Source organism: Pelecanus crispus, chromosome 3 (genome assembly GCF_030463565.1).
Source record: "Pelecanus crispus isolate bPelCri1 chromosome 3, bPelCri1.pri, whole genome shotgun sequence".
Lineage (NCBI taxonomy): Eukaryota > Metazoa > Chordata > Aves > Pelecaniformes > Pelecanidae > Pelecanus > Pelecanus crispus.
The window spans coordinates 93257709-93284177 of record NC_134645.1 but is presented as its reverse complement, the minus strand read 5'-3'; the positions used below and the strand labels follow the sequence as shown (position 1 = coordinate 93284177).

The 26469-nt window shown below is 37.0% G+C and overlaps 1 protein-coding gene across 5 annotated transcripts in view; it reads left to right on the top strand.

Annotated features, from left to right (window-relative positions):
- DOP1A (DOP1 leucine zipper like protein A) overlaps window positions 1-26469 on the top strand; it is a 70982-nt gene that overhangs the window by 35186 nt on the left and 9327 nt on the right. For all 5 annotated transcript variants that reach the window (XM_075706661.1, XM_075706662.1, XM_075706658.1 and 2 more), the window contains 19 exons: window positions 1671-2295; window positions 5382-5656; window positions 6332-6484; window positions 10350-10450; window positions 11750-12009; window positions 12682-14689; window positions 14796-14907; window positions 15897-16076; window positions 18354-18479; window positions 18801-18935; window positions 19471-19526; window positions 20038-20142; window positions 20846-20912; window positions 21231-21375; window positions 21617-21696; window positions 22258-22367; window positions 22532-22681; window positions 23995-24056; window positions 24726-24878. In XM_075706661.1, the coding sequence (XP_075562776.1) occupies window positions 1671-2295; window positions 5382-5656; window positions 6332-6484; window positions 10350-10450; window positions 11750-12009; window positions 12682-14689; window positions 14796-14907; window positions 15897-16076; window positions 18354-18479; window positions 18801-18935; window positions 19471-19526; window positions 20038-20142; window positions 20846-20912; window positions 21231-21375; window positions 21617-21696; window positions 22258-22367; window positions 22532-22681; window positions 23995-24056; window positions 24726-24878 (4903 nt within the window). The remainder of the gene's footprint in view (window positions 1-1670; window positions 2296-5381; window positions 5657-6331; window positions 6485-10349; window positions 10451-11749; window positions 12010-12681; window positions 14690-14795; window positions 14908-15896; window positions 16077-18353; window positions 18480-18800; window positions 18936-19470; window positions 19527-20037; window positions 20143-20845; window positions 20913-21230; window positions 21376-21616; window positions 21697-22257; window positions 22368-22531; window positions 22682-23994; window positions 24057-24725; window positions 24879-26469) is intronic.

The window sequence follows — 26469 nt, the reverse complement described above, 5'->3', positions numbered from 1 at the left end:
TGAAAGCTATCTCAAGCAAATTTTCATTTTCACTCTTACTCCATTTCTGGTAAAGCAAGATGTAATTCACCATATATAATGATGTATCTGTATTTATTCATAAAAAAGTGATTCAGATTTTTAAATTATGCTCAAATTCTGTATTTAAGACTGCTAGTGAGTAGGATGTCGGACAGCAAGACAACTTCTGGGCCTGTTAGATCTCAGGCAGCATCTGCCATTGCCGGTAAGATAGCTAGATGAGAAGTATGTGGGCATGTTCTTTACCTGCATTTACACCCACTGATCCATGCATTTCTGTTTAAGTTGTTTCCCTATTCACCTCACATTCTCACCAGGAAGCAGAGACTGTGCTACCAGTTACCAACAAGACTATAGGGGGTTAGAGCAGCTCAGAAAACCGCTATGGGTTCTTTTTGAGTAGAAATAATTTGTCAGATTTGTGCATATTCTGAACTGATGAGGAACTAAAGGCGCACAGTGAGTCGTGAAGAATTGTTGTTGCTGAAGCAACCCTTCTTTCTTGTTTCTAGGAGATGATTTTGTTTTCTTTCTAGTTGCAAATGGTTAGTTTTTGAATGAAAGTTTATTTCTCCTTTTACAATTGTAAAACTTTATATTTGAAAGAAATTCCCAACTTCTGAATCTCAGGATTGGTATATAAAAAGAAAGATGCTACTTAGTTAAAGTTGTACCATACAAACATCTATGAATTAAGATTTCACACACATTTAAGAGACAATTTCTTAAGTCAAAGAGCATAAATTTTATTGAGAAATTGAGCTGGCTTTATTAGTATAAATGTGGAAGTGGGAGAAATGTTTTTAAGGTTATAAAAGATCTTATTCTTCATTTACAGCTCCACAATTCACTTTTTTAAGGTGTTTTGACAACTTAAATTTGTAATGTTGAATGACACTGATCCTGCCTTCTTAATGGGTCAAAACTTTTCATAGTTGTGGTTCTTCTATCAGTGGTATATCTAGACAGTTATTAGGTTAAAATAATTTAATATTAATGTGATTATTTACTTGTACAGTGGAAACTTCAAAATCGTGATCGGAGAAGCATATACTTCTTCCTACTCTCATCTTCCCATTCTTCTTGGCTGACATCTCCTTTTTGTCTCCTTTGCCTGCAGGCATTTTTACTCCTTTATGACTGCAGCAGTTTCTGATTAACAGATAAATATCTTGTCCTTTTGTAGAACATGCTAAAATCAAAAGTATTAAAAGAATCTTGCTAGCTAAAGTGACCATGAGCAACACAGTTCAATGTCCTGCTTCCTGCTGGAAGTGAGGGGTTTTCTTTGATGTATGAATATTTTGGTTTATGATGCTGTATAAATTAATAATACCTGTGCCTATGCATTTCAGCATTCTTTCATAAAAAATAGACATGATTATGATATAAGAAAATGTTGAAAGCAATAATATTTAAAGTATTTTACTTGATAAACAGTGCTTTTTTTTTTTTTTTTTTTTTTTAATAGTTAGCTTGGTCTGGCAAGCTTACTGAAACACCAGACGTCATTTTGCATAAAATATCTTTATATGAATAGATTTAAACGGTGGAATAAAATTGTTGCTTTCAAATGGAGAAGCGAGTAATTTCTCACTAGGACCTAAATAACCCATTTTGAACAATCATTAAACTTGTATCTCACTCAGGTGCCATCAGTTTCTCTTGAAAATCCTAATGATGTGTTTGAAGATGGTGAAAATCCTCCAAGCAGTCGATCATCAGAAAGTGGATTCACTGAGTTTGTACAATACCAGGCAGATACAACTGATGACATTGATAGAGCACTGAACGAAGGTCACGGTGTGCCTGGCATTCCTATTATTGGTAGCACATCCTCAGAGACTGAGACAGCATCAACTGTGGGATCTGAGGAAACCATTGTACAGCCTCCTTCCATAATGACACAGGGGACAGCAACTCGAAGTGGGAAAACGATCCAAAAGACTGCAATGCAGTGCTGTTTGGAGTATGTCCAACAGTTTTTAACCAGATTTATCAACCTGTATATCATTCAGAGTAATTCCTTCTCTCAGTCCTTAGGGGCAGAGCTTCCAGTAGACCCCACTAGAGAGCAAGGACAGACCACAAAATGGGACAGAGAATCACAAGTTGATGCTAAGGTGAAGAAAACAAACAAGAAAAAAACACCGAAAGAATACCTTCCTGCCTTTATTGCTGCTTGTCAGCTGTATCTTGAATGTTCAAGCTTTCCCGTTTACATTGCTGAAGGAAACCGTACTTCGGAATTACATCCTGGGAAGCCTGAAATTGGTAAGCTGCACTCTTCTTTTTTCTTTGCTTTTAAAATATTAAATTTCTTTTTTTCCAAAAAAATTTAAAGTAATAGTATTCACATTTTGTGTGTGTTGCTGTTTGCTGTTCCTCTCAGAAATGCAAGCTGCCTTCTGTATCAGTTGGTTTGCTTTTTGGAAACTAAACTATTTTCTCATAGATTTTAAGACTGTTGCTGGCATGAGATTTGATGCTAATTAATATTGGGGTGACAAATATAAGTTATGCAAACAGAAACCTTAGAGTAGAATCTAGATTTTCAGATGTTCCTCTTTACTGTATGGATCCACGATGTTTTCTTTGTCATATTTTGTAGTAGCTACAGCTGAGATCAAGTATGTTTTTAGCTTCATTTTAGCAATTTTGGATTGATGTGCACATTGATCACTTTGTGCAATACATGGAAATTATAAGCTTCTGTCTGCTAAAAATCATACCAGTTAAGAAATTAATTGATTTTACTTTGCTCCTATTAAAGGAACAGGTTTTGCAAACAATTCTTCTAGCAACAGTTGCATTAGAAAACAAAATAAAAATGGTGGGTTTTGTGAAGCGTGAATGTGTTCACAGATAGGTGAACACATTCAGATCCAGATACAGAAATGTGATTAAAATGTTGACAGTTCTGGATTACTGTAAAATGTGACATTTTAGATGGACAATCCTGTTTACAGGTTGTAAATTCTTCAATTAACAGTTCTAATTCTGGTTCCACTTCTGGTCTGTAGCATGAGTTGCTGCCTTAAAATGGCATCATAGTGGATATGCTTGGAGCATGAAAGAAATAGTTGTAATAATTTTGGCTACCATCAGTCGTCTTCTGTGATTTTATTTTTTCTAGGAAACTTCATGGTTGCAGCTTTTTGTTCTCATCCACAACTTTCAAAATCTGTTAAGGGCTAAGCAGTGGGCATTGCTTGGAGATCAATAGTTTTTTGGCTTTTGGAAACAAGCATGTTAATTTAACATGACTGCTTCTTCTGTTCCTGTAGTCTTTAAGATGTGTTGTGTATGTCTTCATTATACAGCCAGGAACAGAGCATATCTTTGACTTTGTGAGATCCAGACATATCAAATATTTGTCAGTTGAAGGCAACTTGGTTGTAGCTGTTTATTAATTAAGGGTACGGCAATACTAAAGGGGTGCTACCTTTTGTAAAAGATCTAGCACAGGATATTTGTGCTTCTGTAGCATGACCCTGAAAAATGTCATTTTCTAGATTTTTTCTTTTTTCCCCCCCAAACACTAGTAGCCTACAAATGAGTGTTGTGGCAGAATACTAAAAATATTTTTAAAAATCATCTGTTTGCTTATTACTTTTCTGTAGATCTAACACTTTTGATTATTGGTGCCTTGTAAACTCTAAAGCAGAAAGCCTGTAGGGCTTGAGTAGTATGTGCCTCATATAAAGGCAGTGATTCGAGGAATCTTTTTCACTTTGTTAAATGTCTTGGATTTGCGTTGCTTGTTCATCACCTGAACTTTCCCATTTGTGATGTTGCATTTGCATTCTATTAAACAGTGTGACTTTGAGGAATAAGCATAAATTGTAGGTGGTTGAAATCAATGGGAAGGATTTTGTTTCACATGTAAACATCTGTTGTACAGAGTGGCAGGGAGGATGGGAGTAGTGATGGGAAGGGGGCTGCATAGCTGTCGCGGGAGTCCTGCCTCCTGTAACAGAGAATGCCAGTGGAACAGAAGATGGAGAATGGGAGAAGGTAGTTACCATAATTCGCACAGCAGCCTTTTCTTCATCTATTGATATGTTTTTCTACTGCAGAAGAGGCTGTTTGTATTGAAGGGTTCCTAAATTTGGAACATGTTTTTGATGTGTTGCATTAGTGATGTGACCCAATTGCCTTTAATGAATGGTGAGGGTCATCAGTCTGTTTATTTGAAGGAGCCAAATTAATCTGGTACTGATAGAACATAATTATACTTAAATTTTGCTATATGCTTCATTTCTCAGATAAATGTGTGCTTTTTTAATTGAAGAAATTAAGAAGGGAACTGAGTCAAGCTCAGAATAATGTTTATATCTGTAAACTCTAGAACATTATGTGGAATTGTTAGGTATATTTAGGCTCCAATTTACATCACAAAATTAACTATTTTGGATATAAATTAGAAATTTTCTCTTAATTCTAAACAGATGCTGTATTTGTGCCTTTTAAATAACACTTCACTTGTGTCTGACTCTAGCAGCATTTGCCTATTTTAGGAACACGATCAATAGAGTTCTTTTGAAGTTTTAAGAAAAATTACTTTGGTATCTCTAAAATAAAAGGGTGCATTATTCACTTGGAGAGTTGACTATGAACTTCAGAGAAAGACACTTGCATTATCAGGCTAGTGTATGGTATTAAGTGAGGGGAAGATAAGAAGGGGAAAAAAACGCCTACGGTGAAAGCAGAGTATGATCTAATAGGATCAAATTTATGCCACCCAAAACATCAATTTTCACAGATACTTTTATTTTTAAAATGTTGCTAGGAAAATATCTATATTTTTTGTCAGTTTAAACTTAGTATATATATAAATAATAGATGTAAATAATTCTGTATTTATGTACGTTATACTATCTATATAATATAACATATAATGTATATAGTATTATTTTATATATATAAAATACTACAGAATTATTCCAGATTATGAACTACAATGTTAAGACTTGATTGCTTGTCAAGAATTTCCTGAAGGAGGAAAGTGAATGAAAGGATGTGCAAACTACTGAAAGTCCAGTTTTGTCTAAAACATGAAATCGTGTGGATGCATTTCCATAAAATTTGTGTCTTCCTTTTTCAAATTCTCCTACTTATTTTTTGTTATTAAATGTTTGAAGTGATACAGTTGTGCATTCTTAGTTAGATTATTTTAAAGATAGAGTTACATCAAGAAGTATCTTTCTCCTGCATACATTTTCCTAAACCCATACAACGGGCAGGTTGAAATATGAAAGATAAAGGACAACTGTGCATTTGGTTATGGGATAGAAGAGGAAAAAATTATGATATTTAAAATTGTTAAATGAATGTATCATCTGTCATTTTTATTGCAGACTGTGAACAAGTACAGCCTCCACTGTGGCTACAGACTTTAATGAATGCTTGCAAGCAAGCAAGTGATTTCAGTATTCAGGGTGTTACTATTTCCCTTGTGATGGACTTGGTTGGATTGACTCAATCTGTTGCTCTCGTCACTGGAGAAAATCAGAACAGTGTGGAAACTGCTCAGCCTCTTAGCCCTAACCAGGGAAGAGTGGCTGTGGTCATCAGACCTCCTCTTACTCAAGGCAATCTGAGATACATGGCTGAAAAGACAGATTTCTTCAAGGTACAATGCAGTATCTCATTGCTTTTTTTCTTTAGACTCTTTTCCTGGCTCGTGAAGACTGACAGTCTTGGCCAATTTACCATTCTTTGTATGGTAAACAAAATTTTCTTCCTGAGTATTTTGATAACAGTTGTAATCTGTGTTAGACTCTAAATGAAAATACATAGTAAGTTTTCCCACTGTGATTGTTTTACTGACTGCTTGGGTGAAAAATCCTTGTTTGAATGAATATTTTTAAAATATAAATAAAACCTGATTGAATAGCATCATTAATTAGTAAAGGTATGAAACTGAGATGTGCATAATGTAGGACTCTGGTAAACCACAATCTCTGCATTTGTGTAATTTATGTAAGAAATCATTTACAGAAGATAATCAGCAGCAGGGTGTATGACGTAGTTAATTATATTTCAATGAAAATTTATTTCTGGAGATGTCTGTGAGTTCTGACTCCTAACAGGAATTTTTTATGTAGTAAGTTATTGCAGTGTTTCAAACAGTTCCTTATGTTCATACGAACAAAAAAGAACAGTTTTATAGATTGCCTGTTGGTGATATGGTGTCATCAGATGTAATGTCTTCTATCATTGTATAGAGCTCAGCGTAGTCTAGAGCAAAACAAGGCATGATACTCATCACTTGTGTCTCTTGCAACTTTTATTTTCATGTACAAAGCATATAGCTTTAACGCTTTGGGACCAGTTGGGCGATGGAACTCCTCAGCATCATCAGAAGAGTGTGGAGCTCTTCTACCAGCTGCACAACCTCGTTCCATCTTCTAGCATTTGTGAAGATGTTATTAGTCAGCAGCTGACTCACAGAGACAAGGCAAGTTTTTCATATATTTACTAAAAGATGAGTTAAGTATGTAACTGTAGAAATATATTTAGAAAAAGGACTTGGTGCCTCAGAGGAGGGCATAAATAACTTCAGTATTGAAAAACTGTTGCCTTACGTTGATTATTTCAAACATTAAAAATACTCTTATCTCTTACTTGCACACAGACCATCAGATTTGTCCACCCTCTGACACTCCCACCCTCTTTCATGTATTCCCACTCACAAGAAACCTTAACCTTACATCTGTAGCAGTTGAGCCCTGTTTTCATGACGTCTTAATGTTTCACAAACCTATGAAAAGTGTTTGCAATGGTAGTGACTGAATGTAGATTTTCTAGATTCCATTCCAGTTGTCCTAACCACTCTTCTTTCCCCGTACAGCTCCATCAAATTTAAGCACATTTTCTTTTGCTGTGTCCTAACCAACTGTAGTTCAGTCCTCTGGTGTGCTGTGTGTCCTCTTTCAGCTAATTCTTGTCTAATTATTTGTCCTAATATAGCATCTAGACTTTTTGCTTCCTTTCTTCCACAGAACTTGGAGAAGGAGCAACAGCCAGGTTATTGTCATCACCATGTCTCTGTTGCAGTCCAACCCCACTATCAAGAAAAGCTTCTTTCTTAAGACAGTCATGTGTGGTCCCCTTTATCTTTCTATCCTTATGCTTTCTCTTTTCTCTCTCGCTCAGCTGAGGTGTCCTTACTGCCTTTCTCTTTGTGTCACCACTTTCTTTTTACGATTTGAGATCTGTTTTCAATTTCTTTCCCTTTCTGTGAGATACATCCTTACGAGTCTGCTGCATTTGATATTATTAATTTGCTGCTTCAGCCTTAATTCCCTTTCTCTTTTTAAGCAGCAGTGAATTGTTGGGGTTTTTTTTTGTCTTTCTGACCATTTTTATATATTATCTGATTCTGACTCTTTTTGTAAGAGTTATTGTAAATAAGACAAAAGAGCAGCTTGTAATTAATAAGATTTTATTTTATTTCCAGGTCCCAAGAGCTGTGCTATATATTTCTGAGCTCCACCTTCTGACACTTGTTTTGGTTAATTATTTCCAGCTAAAGTGTTTCTGTGAGGTTCTTTTCCCCTGTTGGGAAGAGGAGGAATTGCAGTAACTAGTTAATTTCTATGAAGAGGCTTCTGTACAGTTCTTCTCCAATCTCATGTGGCCCCTCTCTTCTCTAGTTATTTGTCCTTAACAGATTTGAATTCTGACTGTTTCTACCATGTTTGCCAGTTCTAGAGGGCAACTGATAAACTGCTCTAACAGTAATTGCCCATTTTCTGTGCATCTGTCTTCGTAGGAAATGTGCTTGCCTACTCTGCTCTGACTGACAAGGCAGCTGGGTTGTGAGTTGTCTGTGCATTTCTTTCCAGTATGCCACTAAGGCTACTCTTTTCTTGAAGGTCTTGACTTTCCATCTCTGTCTCATGTCAAAAGCCATGGACTATAATTTGAACAGAACCTCTCGAGTGATCAGGGAGCTGCTTCTTTGCCTCTGATAACATTGTTCGGTTTCTTGTTATTACTTTGTCACTTGTCCTGTCTTCTGTTCTGCTACCACAGGTTATAATGTTTGCTCATGACCCAACTTGTTGGATTTCTCCCATTCTTTATTGCTGCTCAAAGGTCTCTTATCTCACTGCTGGCTGTTCTTTAGAAGTGATCTTGGCTATCCTGCTGATTAGTTCTGTTTTGCTATCAGTTTAGCTAATGCAAGTAAAGTAGTATTTTCAAAATCTTTTGAAGCTGGCAGCTATTCATATTGTTGACAAACGGTGTTTCTTTCAGCTCTGTGATGACCCTCTGTAGTTTCATGCTAGACAAAGGGGGCTTTTGAGCATTCAGCAACAGACTTATGTAGGGGACTTTACCTCTTATCAAAATTTATGCTCTGCTTCCCGATATATAAAGCACATGCTTAGCTTTTACTGTCGTTAGTAGGAGTTCTGCTTGTCATGACAGGTACTCTTATCCTTCCCTAGAAATTTGTTTCAGATAGAGGCTGTCAATTTGACATTTGAGTTGAGGTCTTTGTAGTGCTTTAAATTTTAGATATATGAACTGTTTTCACAGCTCCAACAGAATGAATGATAGGAAATTACTTGCTTACATGCTCTGGCAACTCATGGTTGTGTGACTTGAGAAGCAGTTACCTTTTTGCCTTTCTACCAGAGAGTAACCAGGTCAACAAAAGTGACTGTGAGTCAGTCTGTCAATCACTGTAGTTCACAGCTTGGCATATTGATAAAACTGCTTATGATTTATAGTTTCACTTATTAGGCTGGTCTGTGAACTGCTGTGACTGTGGATGTGGCACTCGCTATTTCTGCCAATGTTACTGTGAAAACAGTAATTTCTCATATCTTCCCAGTACGGATTGCAAGAGCTTACATGGAGTCATCAGTACGTGTTTGAGAACTGGTATTTCCACCCTTTATTCAGCAGATGTTAGTGAATTGTTTTATGTAACTATATGTATTTTGCAGCAGTGTTGTGGGTTTTTTTTCCCTGTGAGAAGCATGTTTTTTCTAAATACATGTGATACTTGCTTTACTTTCCAGAATGCTGCTGTTTTTCTTGTGGGTTTTTTTTTTTTTTTTTAGTTTGCATCCGATGTGATCTGTCTTGTGTCCTTTCTGTAATTTTCGGTTTTTATAGCTTTTACTTAAAATCTTCATCATTGTGGCAGATATTGGTTGTATTAGCTATTGCAGAGCTTCTTAAGCTATATGTTATAAATTAAGTCAGAATGTCACAGTGATATTAACAGGTTTTAGTTTGGTCTCATTTTGATTAGAGGTAAGTACATCTACTGTTCATTCCCTATAAGTATATATTTAAAGAACAAACAAGTGAAGATCTTCGTCCTCTTGTCTCTGCTTATCATCTAGTAATTTAGTTTAAGCCCTAATTGTATTTGAAAGTAATTTTGATGTTTTATTCAGTATAACCGTCCTGATTGCTGTGCTTTGTTCACCCCTACAACTGCTTAGTCGCTTCCTTGTCTCTTGGATAAAGCTGGTTTTAATACATGTACCCATGTATTCATATCGTAGCATGGTATTTACTATTGTTTCCAGCCTTGCTGGAGTAACTCTTTGCCTTGATCAGCCACAGTAAAGAGGTAAAGCCATAAAAATTGTTATTTTAATACCATTTTCACCATTAAATATTCTTCATGTTATTACTAGTCACTAGAAGTCCTTTGGGCAGTAAGCATGTCCTATTTGTCCAAATAAAACTCTTAAGTTCCAGAGCTAAATTTGGCATGTTGGTGATGAACTCTATCTACATCATATCTAGCTAGAAAATTCTTATGTCTCTTTCTAGGCAACTTATTTTCATTCCCTTATTTCCATGGATACTGTGTTTAATCCCATAATTCCAGACACTGTCTCTAAAAATTTCTCTTTTTTCTCTGCCTCTGTATGTGTGAGTTCTCATGTTGAAAAGCTTGCATGTTTCTTCCTGCACTCTCTTTCTAGTGCCTTGATACATATAGATAAACTCACTGAAAACAGAGCTGTGCAACTTGTGAGAGTAAAAGAAGTATTGTTCAAGCTATCACGTTAAGTATTTAAAACTTTTTCAGGCTAAACTTTGAAACTGAGGCAGCCAAGATCAAGATGGTGGAAAATCCTTTCATGCTACTAAATTGTTCATAGAGACCTGTTGTTGCCTACTACTGTTTTTAATGTTAGAAAACAGGACTTGAACGCATAGTCAAAAGAAGTTAATTTTAATAATTTCATTATATCTTTTAAGTGGCTGTATACCTCTCTTTTTTTTCCAGTTCTTATTAGAGGCTGTTGTATTCTGATAGATCTAACTTATAATTTGGTCCACAGAAAGTAAGAATGGAAGCTCATGCAAAGTTTGCAGTGCTATGGCATCTCACCCGTGACCTTCATATTAACAAGTCTTCTTCCTTCGGCCGTACCTTTGACAGGTTGGTGATTGCAAGCATGATTCAGTTGAAATAATTTTGCTTCAAAATCTTTAACTACATTATACTGGCAGCATAGAGTGTTTAGAAACTGGAGAACTGCAGTGTAACTGTGAGAGCAAGGAAGGAGGACAAGAAATGAATTCGTGTTAGGCAAAATTGTTTTCACAATGATGATTATGTAAGCTGTGAATTTGCCCTGGTAGCTATAAAGAGTAGGACAGGAATGGTCACATGATTCATTGACTATCACTGTGGTTAAAATACTTGTGTATATTGAACATAATACCTGAGTTCTTGCTGTGACTTGGTAAAAACAAAAGCAGGAGAGAGAAATCAACCCAGAAGTGAATTATATGAAAATGGAAAGTAACAGTAAAGCTAAGAAAACTTAAGAACAAAATTGCAAGTAAGCACTAAGATGTGAAAGTTCTTTTGTTTAATCTGTGTGTTTCATTTAAGATGTCATTTATGGCAAGTAGCAGAGGATTTCTGGTTTGCGTTCTGGTATCAGACTGTCTTCTTAGAAAAAACTGAATGATCCAGACTCTGAACTAGTCTTGTCTTCCCCAGCTAGCACAAATGTTGTGGAAAAGTCCTTATTTAAATTTTCTAATGTATACTTAGCTGTCGGAAGCGGAGTAAAAAGGTTGTTATTTCTTTGGCTTGATACTGTCACTCATTGCAGAAGTGGTGATAAACTCTGTACATACAGCTAAGAGCTTATGAACGTGTACTACTGGAGGATGTAAAACAGTTGGTAAAATTCAGAGTCCTGTATATATATTGTTTTTCCCCAAGTCTGGAAAGGATTCTAAAGACCAAAAGTATTAAAAGAAGAAAATAATGATAGTAGGAAGTGCTGAATTGTTACGTATATTTCCCCTCTCTGTTCTTGAAGAAAAGATCTTTGAATAAGTTATCTTCTCTTTTCCATGCATCTGGGTGAATTGGCTTTTAAAGTTTTATCTGTTTGTACTGCACTGGCACTTAGTAGGCAACTAAGTGTGTTTTGCTAGTAGCTGTACACATACTTGAACTGACTATACAGCTGCTACTATTACAGCAGCTATCTTAACTGACTTTATTACTAGCTCTTCCTGGCCATTTCTTCATTAGGCTAGACTAAAATATAAAACTTCAGGTTGCAAAGTTTGGATTCCAGAGAAAACACTGTTTTATATGGAGAAGACACTGGAGCATGTACTGGCATGTTGAAATTTATCATATATCAGATTAAAATGGGATTATTCTGTGAGTAGTGTAGAACTTGTGCTAGGTTCATTCATCTTTCTATTCTAGATCTTTGTTTATCATGCTGGACAGCCTTAATAGCTTGGATGGTTCTACATGGTCAGTGGGACAAGCCTGGTTAAATCAAGTGCTTCAAAGACATGATATTGCAAGGGTTCTTGAACCTTTGCTCCTACTCCTTCTCCATCCAAAAACTCAGCGAGTTTCTGTTCAGCGAGTACAGGCTGAATGTTACTGGACTAAATCTTCCTATCACCCTGAAGAAGAAAATGAAAAGCACTTTATGCAGAAGTTTAGCTGTGCTGATGGTATGTACACAAGAAGACTGTAGGAAGTTCCTTATTTAATTTCTTTATTTGTTATTTGCATGCAACATTAAAAACATACTAGAAATTTTTGAGGGTAACTCACTTATATGTGCATTTGTGCATGTTTTTTTCTAATTCAAATTTGGGTGTCCCAAGTATTGTTGAAGTTTTATTGTTCTCAAATTAAGATGATATGCAAGTATTTTAATGCAGAGCATTTTCTTATGTCTTACTAAACTATGGTAGAACTTAAGAATATGGCTTGAAGCTTAACCAAGAAATTAAATGCTTTTATTAAGTAGGACCACTGATGTGGGGCTGGCTGAAAACATACTGATAAGGTTTGAAGGTGTTTGCATCTATTGTGTAATTTTAGTAACATACTAATAATTCTTTTTTGTGAAAACACAAACAAATAAGACTACATAAGGTTTCATGGGAGAATTATGTTGTTTTGCTAAGGTCTACTGCTAAAGTAATCTTGCTTTGGTTATGTGAATGCGTGTCGCTTGCATATTAACATTACTTTTTTCCTTCTGTGAAGTGTAAAGACACTATTTACCATGCCTTTATAAGTCTCAATAATAGTTTAAATTCTAAATTATAATTCTAAATTCTTATTCTGAAGAACAAAATATTACAGGTATAAATTTTTTTGTGTTTTTCTTTAAGCATTTTCCCATGTGCCTGTAAACCAAGAACAACTTATTATACCTAAAGAGGGCAATGAAAAACAACTTGCTATGGATGAAATGGAGAACTTCAGCCTGACTGTCAACCCTCTGAGTGACAGGCTTTCCTTGTTAAGTACCAGCAGTGAGACCATACCAATGGTTGTGTCTGATTTTGACCTTCCCGACCATCAAGTTGAAATACTGCAGAGTTCTGACTCTGGCTGTTCTCAGTCATCTACTGGAGACAACATCAGTTATGAAGTGGAAACAGAAAGCCTGAGTGCTCAAGATAGCTCTCAGACTCTGAGAGAAGACTCACCTGATGAAATTGTGCAACAAGTGGTTACAGATCTTATATGCAAAGTTGTAAGTGGTCTCGGAGAAGAGGCTGAACCACTTAAACATTGTCTACACTCTGAGGATACTTCATGTAAACTCAGTCCTTTGGATAACTCTGTAGAGGTGACAAAAAATGAAGATCAAAATATTCAAAGCAGCCAGAGTAGTTTGCTTAGTAATGACAGCTCCCAGTTGCTATCGGCCTCAACTGAGACTGGACTAGAGAGCTTGAGAGATGAAATTTCAAGAAATAACTCTTCACCCTGTATTGCAGAAAGCCAACAATCCCTCTCTGATCTCGCTCTTGCTTCCACTGAATCAAAGTCCAGAAAGCGAAGCCACAGTAGTATTCAGTTCAGCTTCAAAGGAAAGCTACCAGAAAAAATGTCAGAAAAAGAAACAATTGTTAAAGAGGCTGGTAAGCAACCAGGTGCAAAACCTAAGGTGAAAATAGCCAAAAAGAAAGATGAAGAGAAGAAGAAAGCACAAACAGAAAAGCTTAAACAAACAAACGTCTTCTTTAGTGATGGTCTTGATTTAGAAAATTGGTACAGTTGCGGAGAAGGAGAAATTTCAGAAATAGAAAGTGATGTGGGGTCCCCAGGAATGCGAAAATCTCCACACTTTAACATCCATCCATTGTATCAACACGTGCTGCTTTATCTCCAGCTGTATGACTCTTCAAGGACATTGTATGCTTTTTCTGCAATTAAAGCAATTCTGAAAACAAATCCTTCAGCTTTTGTAAGTGCTATCTCCACTACCAGTGTCAACAATGCATACACTCCTCAGCTTTCATTGCTCCAGAATCTTCTAGCCAGGCATCGAATATCTGTGATGGGCAAGGATTTCTATAGTCACATCCCAGTTGATTCTAACCATAACTTTCGGAGCTCTATGTACATAGAAATTCTTATCTCCTTGTGTTTATACTATATGCGGAGCCACTATCCAACTCATGTTAAAGTAACCTCACAAGATCTAATAGGAAACCGTAATATGCAAATGATGAGTATAGAAATTCTGACACTTCTCTTTGCAGAGTTAGCAAAAGTGATAGAAAGCTCTGCAAAGGGCTTTCCTAGTTTTATTTCGGACATGTTGTCCAAGTGCAAGGTTCAGAAAGTGATCCTGCATTGTCTGCTATCTTCTATCTTCAGTGCACAGAAATGGCACAGTGAAAAGATGGCTGGAAAAAACATAGTAGCTGTAGAAGAAGGTTTCTCTGAAGACAGTCTAATAAATTTTTCTGAAGATGAATTTGACAATGGTAGTACTCTGCAGTCACAGCTTTTAAAAGTACTTCAACGGCTGATTGTGCTGGAACACAAAGTAATGACTGTGCCTGAGGAAAATGAAACAGGCTTTGACTTTGTCATAACTGACTTGGAGCATATTGGTCCCCAGCAGCCAATGACTTCTCTTCAGTATTTACATTCCCAGCCAATAACCTGCCAAGGCATGTTTCTCTGCGCAGTGATACGAGCTTTACACCAGCACTGTGCCTGTAAAATGCATCCCCAGTGGATTGGCCTTATCACTTCTACGTTGCCTTACATGGGGAAAGTTCTTCAAAGGGTGGTTGTTTCAGTGACTCTTCAGCTCTGCAGGAACTTGGATAATTTAATTCAGCAGTATAAATATGAAACAGGATTATCTGATAATAGGTATGTGTATGCAGAGGTGTATAATCTTTTTAAGCAGATTTGATTGTGTTGAATTACTTCACAACCAGATGAATCCGTTCTAAAAAAAATGAATCTCTTATTTTAGGCCTCTCTGGATGGCATCAGTCACTCCCCCAGATATGGTTCTTACTTTATTAGAAGGGATCACAACAATAATTCATTACTGCCTCCTGGATCCATCTACGCAGTATCATCAGGTAAACTTAGCTGGGTGTCTGAGAGGTTCCTATGCAGTACATGTCAAATTAAGGACTATGATTATATTAGCAGATATGAAGGTCTGAGTGGGGGAAAAATATCAAATATATTGTCTTAGCCATGAGTATGGTTTTTGTTGATAATATACACATCTCAAAAGAGAAAAACAATTTTCTACTAACTATACTTCTAAGAGAATAGTCTTAGACTTTTGGGGTTTTTTTTGTTTTGTTTATGGGGGTTTGGGGGGTGGTTGTTTTTTTTTTTGTTACCCTGAAATAACTAAAGTAGGAATTGCTTAACTTTCAGACCTCTAAAATGCCACTTTTTAGAGCTGACTTTGTTTTGTCGAGCTTCCCAGACTGATGCCTATCCTGTTACTTTCTGGCTGGAATGTGTTCATCTTGCAATATGTCAAGACATTGCATTTCTGCTCCTTCTGTATAGTCACAACTTGTCTTTTTAGTCAAGCAATATTTTTAGATCTGATATTCTCAGTACGGTCTCTGTTAAGACTTTGGCCCAAATTCTGCAAGAAAAGTTTTTTCCTGCTCTCTCTGCAATGTTTTTTTGCTTTTTTTTTTTTTTTCATATACCCCTTTGCCTTCCATGCCTTTAAAAAGTAACTGAAAAGTGTTCATTGTCTGTGCAAGTAATTTTGCCTAGAGTATTAGTTACACTTAAAATTCTGAAAGAATTGTTTTGCAAAGGTATAGGCAGATGATACAAAACTGATTGCTGTAGACATGAGGCCTGACATGTTCAGAATACATTTGATATTGTACAACTGAGTCAAAAGATTCTTTGACTATTATTTTAACAGACTCAAAACCTGTATATACTATAAGAATTATTGAAAAACTTTTTTGAAAAAGAGTTAAGGTTGAAAGCTTCCATGTCCATTAAGTCTCAATGTACAATATTTTACTTATGCTATTTATGTAGATATTTAATGCTCTTCTTCCTCTCTTCCCTTCAAATCCACTAGCTTTTGGTAAATGTAGATCAGAAGCACTTGATTGAAGCACGAAATGGGATCCTGTCTATCTTGCATATGATCATGTCTTCTGTGACTTTGCTGTGGAGCATCCTTCACCTTGCAGATTCTTCAGAGAAAACTACTGCTGCTGCTGCATCCATTACCACGATTAATCTTGGGTCAGCAAAGGTCAGAATATCAGGGATAACATCATTTAAGTTGTTCATTAATACCTTTGTCAAACTAAGTCCAATTCCATTCCCTTGAATGTAAATTGAGTTTTAATATCTTTGCCCTCATCTACTCACCCACCCCACAAACAAGGCTTTTATAAATGGGTATTCAATCTGCTTTTAAACTTGAGTGTATCAACTCAAGATAGCAATGTCTCACCTCTGTACTTTCTACAAAGAAAATGAAATCTGTCCTGAAAAAATTTAAGCCACCCTTTTATGCCTCAAAAGAGATAAAATATTAATGTAAAATCTTAGCAAAAGAGAACTTTCCTCTTAAAAACATCTAGTACTCAGGCACTTACGAACTAGTTCCTTTATTCATCCAATTCCCATACAGTGATGTCACTGTGTACGGGGAAATGTCATAGCAGATAGTGAGCTAGTAATCATAAAGAGGAGGACCTGAGAAGGGGTCAAACAGGACTATACTGACAACACTGCCTAGCCCTCTTATTAGAAGCAGTTCAAACTTCTTATACTTCACATTACTAAATAGAAAATTGTTATTTAAATTTGAAATGTTTTAAAATAAGATTTCCTCAGTTAATTTCAATATTGTCAGATACTCTTTGTGATGATGCTGTTACATCCTTTTCAACCTTTGTCATTCAGATTGAAGGAATAAAAAATAACTTATCTAAGACTCCATGGCTTTGCACAGACAGCATCCATGGTCTTATTTGTGCTGCCCATAGGGCTTTCTACTCACTGAAAGGAAGGGGGTCCATACTTGTTGATGGCCTATAATATTATGCTGCTTCTGTGAACAAAGAAGCTTTTGTACTCTGGCTAAACATTAACTCTTCTGTACATCCCAGCTCTTCTTTAGTTTGTCCGAATCTGTAGTATTCAAAAGAGCATTCAACACGTCCTGTGTATGAAAAAGTGCAGTTTGAATTCAGCTTGTTCGGTGTACTATCAGCGTAGGTTATTTTACTTTTTGACCTCGTTGCTTTCGGGTAATGCTTTTGTAGCTGCCTTGGAGTTGGTGGATGTGGTTAAAAACACACAAAATTGTGGAACTCTACAGAATTGTGTGTCTAAAGTATCAACAAGCTTTTTGAGATTCAGTACTACTAGGTTGCTTTGGCAACCACACTCTTGGCAAGTGCATGAAGTGTATAGTCAAGCTCTGGGATCGTATACAGCAGTTTCCTGCAAGCTTAGACAATTCCTACTGAAATATCTCTGACCAAGGTAAAAATGGCTTTCAGAATACAGGTAGAAAGTCCATTTTTGTCTGAAGTCTTCCTGTCATAGAAAACAGGTCAAGAAGACCGCTCAGGAAATACATTTCCTGACCCAAGTGTGCCATAATAACTTCTGACATGCTTAAAAAACACTTTATTAAGAGTTTCAGCAGTGAATATTTCAGTCTCCCAGAGTATCATGTTCTTTCTTTTAGGATTTCCCCACCACCCATACTTTTAAATCTTTATCTCACTTGCTACAAAGCAAGCCTATCACTATTCATGGCAGACATGAACATCATGTCTGCCTTTCTTCTTCCTAATTACCTTATACACATTTGATAACTGTCATATCTCCACTTACATGTTTTTCTCCTGGCTATATACATACCCATTTCTGCCACTTCTTGTAGGTCATATTCCATAGCACTAACCTTTCTTTTTATAGTTTGAGTTCTGTCAGTTTGTGGTTCATTTCTTGAAATAAGGTGTCCAAAACTGGAGGTGGTATCTTCTCTCAGGGGAAATATTTAATGTCTTCCAGGAAGTGTTGCTATTTATGAATGCTCTTTTCCCCTTCCTTGCAAAGTTGTCCTGGTGAGTTTGTAATCCACTACAATCCCAAGATGTTTTTTCTGCAGCACCGCTATCTAAATAGTTTCTCATCCTGAATCACTAAAGTTCTTTCTCACTACCTTTGCATGGAAAGATCAAGCCTTTATTGCAGCTTATCTTTCTTCAAGATGCTTTTTGAGCGTGTCTCGGTTTTAGTTCTGTACCTTTATAGCTGTTGCTTCCCACTTCATTACCATATGCAAATTTAACAAGTGTGTGTTATCATCCCTTGTCTTAGTCATTAATAAAATGATTGAAGAGTACCAGATGTAGAATAGAGCTTTATGAATCCTCTGAGTGCATCCTTCCATTTTTATAAAAGTTAGTGATAGTTACCATCCAAGTATGGCTTAATAGCTAGCTGTTTTGAACATAATGCTGAGGTGCTTATCTAAAGGTGTTTGTGTTCTGCTTCCACATTTCAGAATTTGAGGCAGCAGATTCTTGAACTTTTGGGTCCAATTTCAATGAATCATGGTGTTCACTTCATGGCTGCTATTGCATTTGTATGGAATGAAAGGAGACAAAATAAAAATACTTCTAGGACAAAGGTATGTTTATACTACAGTGGTCACTTCAGATAATGGTAATAGCTTTAAGTGATTTAGAAGCAGTAAGGGGAAAATTCAGACATTCCAGTGAAAAAATACATAGTATGAAATATGGAGAATATTTATATTATATTTCTAATTAGCAACTGTACTGTCACGGAGCTACCAATTTATTTTAGAATGGGATAATCTTCCCAAATTCTCCAAGTCTGTAGACGAACTGTTAGTTACTAACATTTCAATCCCATGAGACCAGCTGGTTTTATTTTGGATAGGCATTGTCTGTGATGATAATCTGTGACTTATATTTGATTCTTTTAGGTTATTCCTACAGCAGGTGAAGAACAACTTCTACTGGTCGAGCTAGTTCGCTCTATCAGTGTTATGAGAACAGAGACTGTTATACAAACAGTGAAAGAAGTTTTGAAGCAGCCTCCAGCCATAGCAAAGGACAAGGTATGAAAAGTGTAGAGATGTTATTGATTTGTTTAATGTCCTCTTACTGAAGCTTAGAACACTGATGATATAGATACTTCATTCACAAAGCTGAGCAGTACAGTGTGAAAATTTTCACAATATCTAACAGATGGATGAACTTTTGGAGGGAAGTCATACCTCCCTTAAGTCACTACCGTTTACTGAACAACTCCAGAATCCTGTTTACTGCTTTGGTACAAGACCGTGTTTTGTGGTGATAGGCTGCTTACACTAGGCAAACAGGTGCATACCTTAGCATCAGGTTGATTATTTTTTTTTTTCCCTAGGTGGGAAAGGGAAGTGGGGAAAAGAGGGAATGAGGAAGAAAAAAGAAAAAAAAAAAAAAAAAAGAGAGTGGCTAAATGGACATTTGAAATATCCTGTTAATGAACTAAGCTGTATCTTCAGACACTGCATTAATATTATAGCATTGTCAGTTTTGCCCTGGCAAGTGACGGGAAAAAAAGAATCACTTTGTTCTTCCTGATGACACAGGTTTTGTATCTTTTTCTAGAAACATCTTTCACTGGAAGTCTGCATGTTGCAGTTTTTCTATGCTTATACTCAAAGGTAAGACAAGAAGTTAAATTTTATTTCTGTCATCGAGAAACAGATGGACAATTTGACTATTTTACATCTTTTTATAATCCCTAGGATGAGAAATAGCCTGTGTAATACAAATCATGAAGAAAGAATGGTTTTGAACTGTAGGTGTCATAAAAAAGAAAGGGATTTAGTTTGTGAGCTACCTAGTTCTGCATCATCTTTCTTGCCCCACCTAAAAATCCTGCAGGAAATCTGCCCCCTGCCCAAGTAAAGCTGATCTTAATTGTGCTGTAACTCATTGGTACCACTCCAACCATGGACTGAAAAGCATGTCCTTCGAGTACACTGTTTTTCTGCCTTCCTCCTTTTCTTAATGACTTGATGTAGCCACCTAATACTAAATGAAAACCCAAAGAATCTGTATGAATGTTGATTCACAATACCTGACAGGTGAATTGTAAGGTAGAAGGAAAATGGGGAATACCTGAGGGAGATGATGCTGTTTTCATTGCCATCGCTGCTCTCTCTCTCTTAGGATTCCAGTGACCAGCTTAGTAGATAGCTGGGCAGCACTGCTGCTTCTGTTAAAAGATTCCATCCAGGTTGGTCTTCCAGCTCCGGGACAATTCCTCATACTTGGGTAAGTGCTCTTGATATTAGCAATTTCCAAATAAGCTCAAATGTAAGTGTGTGAAATCATACTGAAGTGTTAGTGTTTTCAAATCTCTGTCATTTATTTTTGAGTGGTAGAGCTATTGTCTGAGTTCTGTGGGTTTTATCAAATTAGTTTCTTCTCTGAGGAATGGTTACGTATATTAAATTTTATATTATAATATTAGCCACTATCTTACCTTACTGATTATTTTGAGCGATTCAGGCTCTTTAAACAGTAGGTTTAAGTTTCTCATGTTTCTTAGAAAATAACTACAATGACTATTTCTTAGGTATGTGTAGATTTGCAGCCCACTAGAAAGGATTCATTCCCAGAATGAAGGTGTTTGTGGAATGTTAGAAATAAAATATTGAATATGATTTTCTGTATAAAGCTTCAAGGACCATTTTAATGAATTTCTGGAATTTATCATCCCTAGTAAACTGTCTCTAAAGATACTTTTGTATATAGTCTAGTAAAATATGTTCTTGATGAACTATTATGGTATGATCAAAATTAACTTAGGAAACTTGAAAGGATGTTTTCTAGAATATTGATAAGTAGCAATGACTGAAGGTTTAGTAAATAAGTATTGTGCTCATAAATTTCTTCAGGTTTGTCCTAGCTCTTAAAATTACTGAATAATGTATTGTGAGAAGAAACGCCATATCTACTTCTGTATTTTTTTCAGTGTTCTTAATGAGTTCATTATGAAAAACCCAAGCCTGGAGAATAAGAAAGATCAAAGAGATCTCCAGGTAAGAATTTTGTTGTATCTATGTGTGTCTCGAAAATATTGAACAATAAATGTTTGAATGTACTAGAATTATCTGATATATCAGTTCTGTAGTCTGAAATGACTCTTTAGTATCTTCTACTTAGTAATATTTATAATCTGTTGAAAAAGATCTCATTTTCTGTGGAGTTATTAATCACTGATAATATAGAACAGAAGTGATTTGAAAGCAGTTCTATACTTAATTTGTTGTGTAGATTTTCTACAAAAACATGTCAGGACAACAAATACAGCCCTTCTGCACAAAGTTCTTAAAATGCTTGGGTGTTTTTTCTACCAGGATGTGACGCACAAGATAGTGGATGCCATTGGGGCAATTGCTGGTTCTTCCTTGGAACAGACTACTTGGCTAAGACGAAACTTAGAAGTTAAGCCTTCCCCCAAGATTATGGTTGATGGAAACAACTTAGAATCAGATGTTGAAGGTATTTTCTTTTTCATCTTTATTTTAAACAAAACTTTAATTGTCAGGCCAAAATGAATAAAGAGGACAGCTTTACTATATTTGAATACATTAAAAATGCTTCAGTATTGTTCAGGCATTAGTATCTTACACAGTGTATCTGGCAAAGTCTCAAAATACATGCTGTTAAAAGATGCTTGTAAGGTAAATAATGGCTTAAGAAAACTAACTTTGGACATCTTTTTATTATTATCTTCATTTAGATATGTTGTCTCCGGCAATGGAAACTTCAAACATAACTCCATCTGTTTATAGTGTCCATGCATTGACCTTACTTTCTGAGGTAAATGTCTCCTCAGGTATAATAAATAATGTCTTACAATAAACCTTTATGTTGTGAAAAGCTTTGGACTAGAAGCTTGGGGAAAGAGATTTGATTGGAAACACTGATGTGAATGGATTCTGGGTTCTGTCATGTAACAATATACAAAACTTTGTCACTAACCCAGTTATAAAGATTCAGTGAGTTGCGTGAGGCATAAAGCACGGCCTTTCAGATATGTAGTTCAGGAAACTTTTTTGGTGGCAAACTGTGTTATTAATGGTATGTGTTATTTACTGCTGATAATCACAGTCAGTCTTTGAATTTTTTTTTTGTTTTGTTTGTTTGTAGCTTACTCCGTAGAACGCTTTGCCCAGGAGCTTATGCTTCTGTGTTTTTACCTTGGTTTGTTTTAAAAATGATGGGATCTTTATGCTCTGGATTTTGTATACTGCCTGAAATTTAATCACTTCCATCATAAACTTGAACGTTCAGTAAAAGACGTTATGCAAAAAAATGCTGAATAGTAGATAAAAAGCAATTTGAGAGTGCATGATAACATATCTTCCTCTCCTTTTATAGGTTTTGGCTCATCTCTTGGATATGGTTTTCTACAGTGATGAAAAAGAGAGGGTTATTCCTTTGCTTGTAAATATTATGCACTATGTTGTTCCCTACCTCCGTAATCACAGGTATCTTTATGATTTATTGAATTGATGTAGAACTCTACAGCCAGTTGAAATTTGGTGGGTGACAGGAAGTTGGACCAGGCATGATAAAGATTAGATGTCTGTCAAACTTCCTATAAAGCAACAATTCAAAATTGTTTCATGTTGACTTTCATTTTTTTTTTTAGTGCTCACAACGCATCCAGCTATCGAGCCTGTGTCCAGTTGTTAAGCAGTCTTAGTGGGTATCAGTATACAAGGAGAGCATGGAAAAAGGAAGCATTTGACCTTTTTATGGATTCTAGTTTCTTCCAGATGGATGCTTCCTGTGTTAACCAGTAAGACTTTCTTTTTCCTGCTTACATCAATGGCTGCTACAAATTTTATGTATATCATTACACAAGAGTATAGATAACGTGGACCAGAATTTCCCAACAGATCTCTGTTGAGAGAAATAAAGAGGGATGTTCTGTGTTTTAGATTACCACATGAAATGTGAAACTCGCTTACCTTAGGTATATTTCTATGGACAAGTCTATTTTTTTCAATGTCAAGATTTTTTTTTTTTTAAATTTATTTTTTCTATGAGGAAGAAGTGGTTAACATTTTCTAGAATCATAGAATGGTTTGGGTTGGAAGGGACCTTAATGATGATCTAGTTCCAACCCCCCTGCCATGAGCAGGGACATCTTCCACTAGACCAGGTTGCTCAAAACCCTGTCCAACCTGGCCTTGAACACTTCCAGGAATGGGGCATCCACAACTTCTCTGGGCAACCTGTTCCCAGTTGTGCCTCACCACCCTCATAGTGAAGAATTTCTTCCTTATATCTAATCTAAATCTACCCTCTTTCAGTTTAAAACCGTTACCCCTCATCCTATCACTACACTCCCTGATAAAGAGTCCCTCGCCATCTTTCCAGTAGGCCCCTTTTAAGTACTGGAAGGCTGCTCTAAGGTCTCCCTGGAGCCTTCTCTTCTCCAGGCTGAACAACCCCAACTCTCTCAGCCTGGCCTCACAGGGGAGGTGCTCCAGCCCCCTGATCATCTTTGTGGCCCTCCTCTGGACTCGCTCAAGCAGGTCCATGTATCTCTTATGCTGTGGGCCCCAGAGCTGAACACAGTACTCCAGGTGGGGTTCTCACAAGAGTGGAGCAGACAGGAAGAACCACCTCCCTCGACTTGTTGCCTTCTTTTGATACAGGCCAGGATACGATTGGCTTTCTGGGCTGCGAGCACACATTGCCGGGTCATGTGCTTCTCATCGACCAACACCCCTAAGTCCTTCTCTGCAGGACTGCTCTCAATCCAGTCACCACGCAGTCTGTATCCATGTTTGGGATTGCTCTGACCCATGTGCAGGACCTTGCATTTGGCCACTTGGCCCTGTTGAACTTCATGAGATTCACACAGGCCCACCTCTGTAGCCTGTCAAAGTCCCTCTGGATGGCATCCCTTATTTTCTTTGAGAAGGGGCTTTGAGAAATATAGTTTCAGATCAAATCACCCCAAGTAAATGGTACCTATGTAGCAGAGAGCTTGGATTCAAGCTTTAGCCTGAATTAAATGAGCAGAAAAAACTGTGTAAATATTCCTGTAAATTCTTGCTTTTTTTCTTGCTTTTCTGATTTCTGTAAATTTTCCTCTTCTAGTTGGAGAGCTATTATGGATAATTTGATGACGCATGACAAAACCACATTCAGAGATTTGATGAGTAAGTATTTATCGATGTAGTAGTGACTTCTCTCCAAGGGAAACATTAAAAAAAGGAAAAAAAAAATATCTTGAAGAAAGCATTTGTTGAAAGAAGAAAACATTTATTCCAATCCGATTTATTCAATGTTTTTCATGTTTTCTTCAACTGCTTGTTTCTGGAGATCCATAAATAAGATAACTTGAAGTGAGAGAATTTGAGACCATCCTGGCACACAGTGAATTTTGCCTATATGGCAGAGTTGATTAAGCGGAGCGAATTGGGGGTGGTTTTTGTTGGGTTTTGGGGTTTGTTTGTTGTTTTGAAGTTGGGGTTTTTTTAAGATCTGACACTAACTCTGCTTAAGGAAAAATTGGTTCTGCACATTCCAAACTTCTGAGCATCTATAGTTGCAAATTGTGGGGTTTTTTTTTTAAAAAAAAAAAAAAAAAGGCTAAACTCCCTCCCAAAAATCCCCAAACCCAGGCACTATTGTGTATACTTACAAGTTTTCTTTCAACATGTATATTAAATCACTGTGGTTAAAATACAAATTGCAGAATGTGCATCTTCTTAACATCTGCTTTTGAACTACATTAATGCAATGAAAGTAAGAGTTATTTGTGCCTTAAAGTGAAACAGAAGGGAAATTTTGAAGCTCACCTCTGCCCTCTGCATTTTCTCTTTCAGCACGAGTGGCTGTGGCTCAGAGCAGTTCACTCAATCTGTTTGCTAATCGAGATGTAGAGCTGGAACAGCGTGCTATGCTCCTGAAGAGACTGGCTTTCGCAATTTTTAGTAGTGAGATAGACCAGTATCAGAAATACCTTCCAGACATACAAGGTCAGTAAAAATGTATCATTTAGTGGACTTCTGGACTCTGATGTTAACTGAGGAATATTTGTATGACAGGGTAACAGCAGGTAAATTTGTCTCCTGGAATATCAGAGTGAGGTACCATTGCCGTGGCTGGATGCAAAGTTTCTGCAGATTTTGGTTAGAACATTTTCAGTCTTAAATGATCACAAACTACACAGACTTTGTGATTACCAGTTGACTTTTATCCAGATTATTTCACTGATCCGTGATTTTATATCTTGATAAATGTCTTTGGGTACCTGCAACGTGCATTTTGACATGAACATCCAAGGTATCAATGAGGGATAAATAGAAAGGCTGACCTTGAAGAGATTTTTGAATTCTTGACTTCTCTAGCTGTTTTTTTCTGCTGTTCTGTTTATCTGTCCTATTTATCACTGAACAATATCTCTTCCAGTGACCTTTTACATTAAGTGATTGGGAATGGGAGCTGCATGGTTTTATTCTAAGGTGATGCAAATAGTTACAGCAGCATACAGCAGCAGCTTCTAGTGATATTGTCTTTTAGTGCTGCCAAGGTGGACACTTCGCTCTCTTCCTCCATATGGAAAGTCAATTGCATCATCTTTCATGTTTCATTTGTTCCAGGATTTATTCTTTGATGTTTTCTTCTTTCCCAGTCAAGTCAGTAGCTGGGTTTACTATGTTCAAGATGTCAGGTGGTTTTGCTGGTCCGAATTGCAGATTGCCTGTGTTGTTTTGACTGAAAAATTTCTTTATGTGTCGGCCTCTGTATATGTTGAATGCTTGGAGGTGGTTATGGTTAAATAAGAGCATATAGTCCCTGTGTAATATCGATGTACTATGATGATGCAGCCTTTTAATAATATGTGGTGGGTTGACCCTGGCTGGATGCCTGGTGCCCACTAAAGCTGCTCTGTCACTCCCCTCCTCAACTGGACAGGGGAGAGAAAATATAACAAAAGGTTTGTGGGTTGAGATAAGGACAGGGAGAGATCACTCAGCAATTACCGTCACAGGCAAAAGAGACTCGACTTGGGGGAAAAAAATTAATTTAATTTATTACCAGTCAAATCAGAGTAGGATAATGAGAAAATGAAAACTAAATTTTAAAACACCTTTCTCTACTTCTTCTACTCCCTTCTTCTGGGGCTTAACTTCACTCCCAGTTTCTCTACCTCCAGCCCCTGAGCAGCACAGAGGGACAGGGAATGGGGGTTGCAGTCAGTTCATCACACCTTGTCTCTGCCGATCCTTCCTCCTCAGGGGAGGACTCCTCACACTCTTCCCCTGTGCCAGCATGGGGTCCTTTCCATGGGAGACAGTCGTCTATGAACTTCTCCAACGTGGGTCCTTCCCACAGGCTGCAGTTCTTCATGAACTGCTCCAGTGTGGGTCCCCTCCATGGGGTGCAGCCCTTCAGGAGCAGACTGCTCCAGCGTGGGTCCCCCACGGGGTCACAAGTCCTGCCAGCAAACCTGCTCCAGCGTGGGCTCCTCTCTCTGCACGGGTCCACAGGTCCTGCCAGGAGCCTGCTCCAGCGTGGGCTTCCCATGGGGTCACAGCCTCCTTTGGGCACATCCACCTGCTCCGG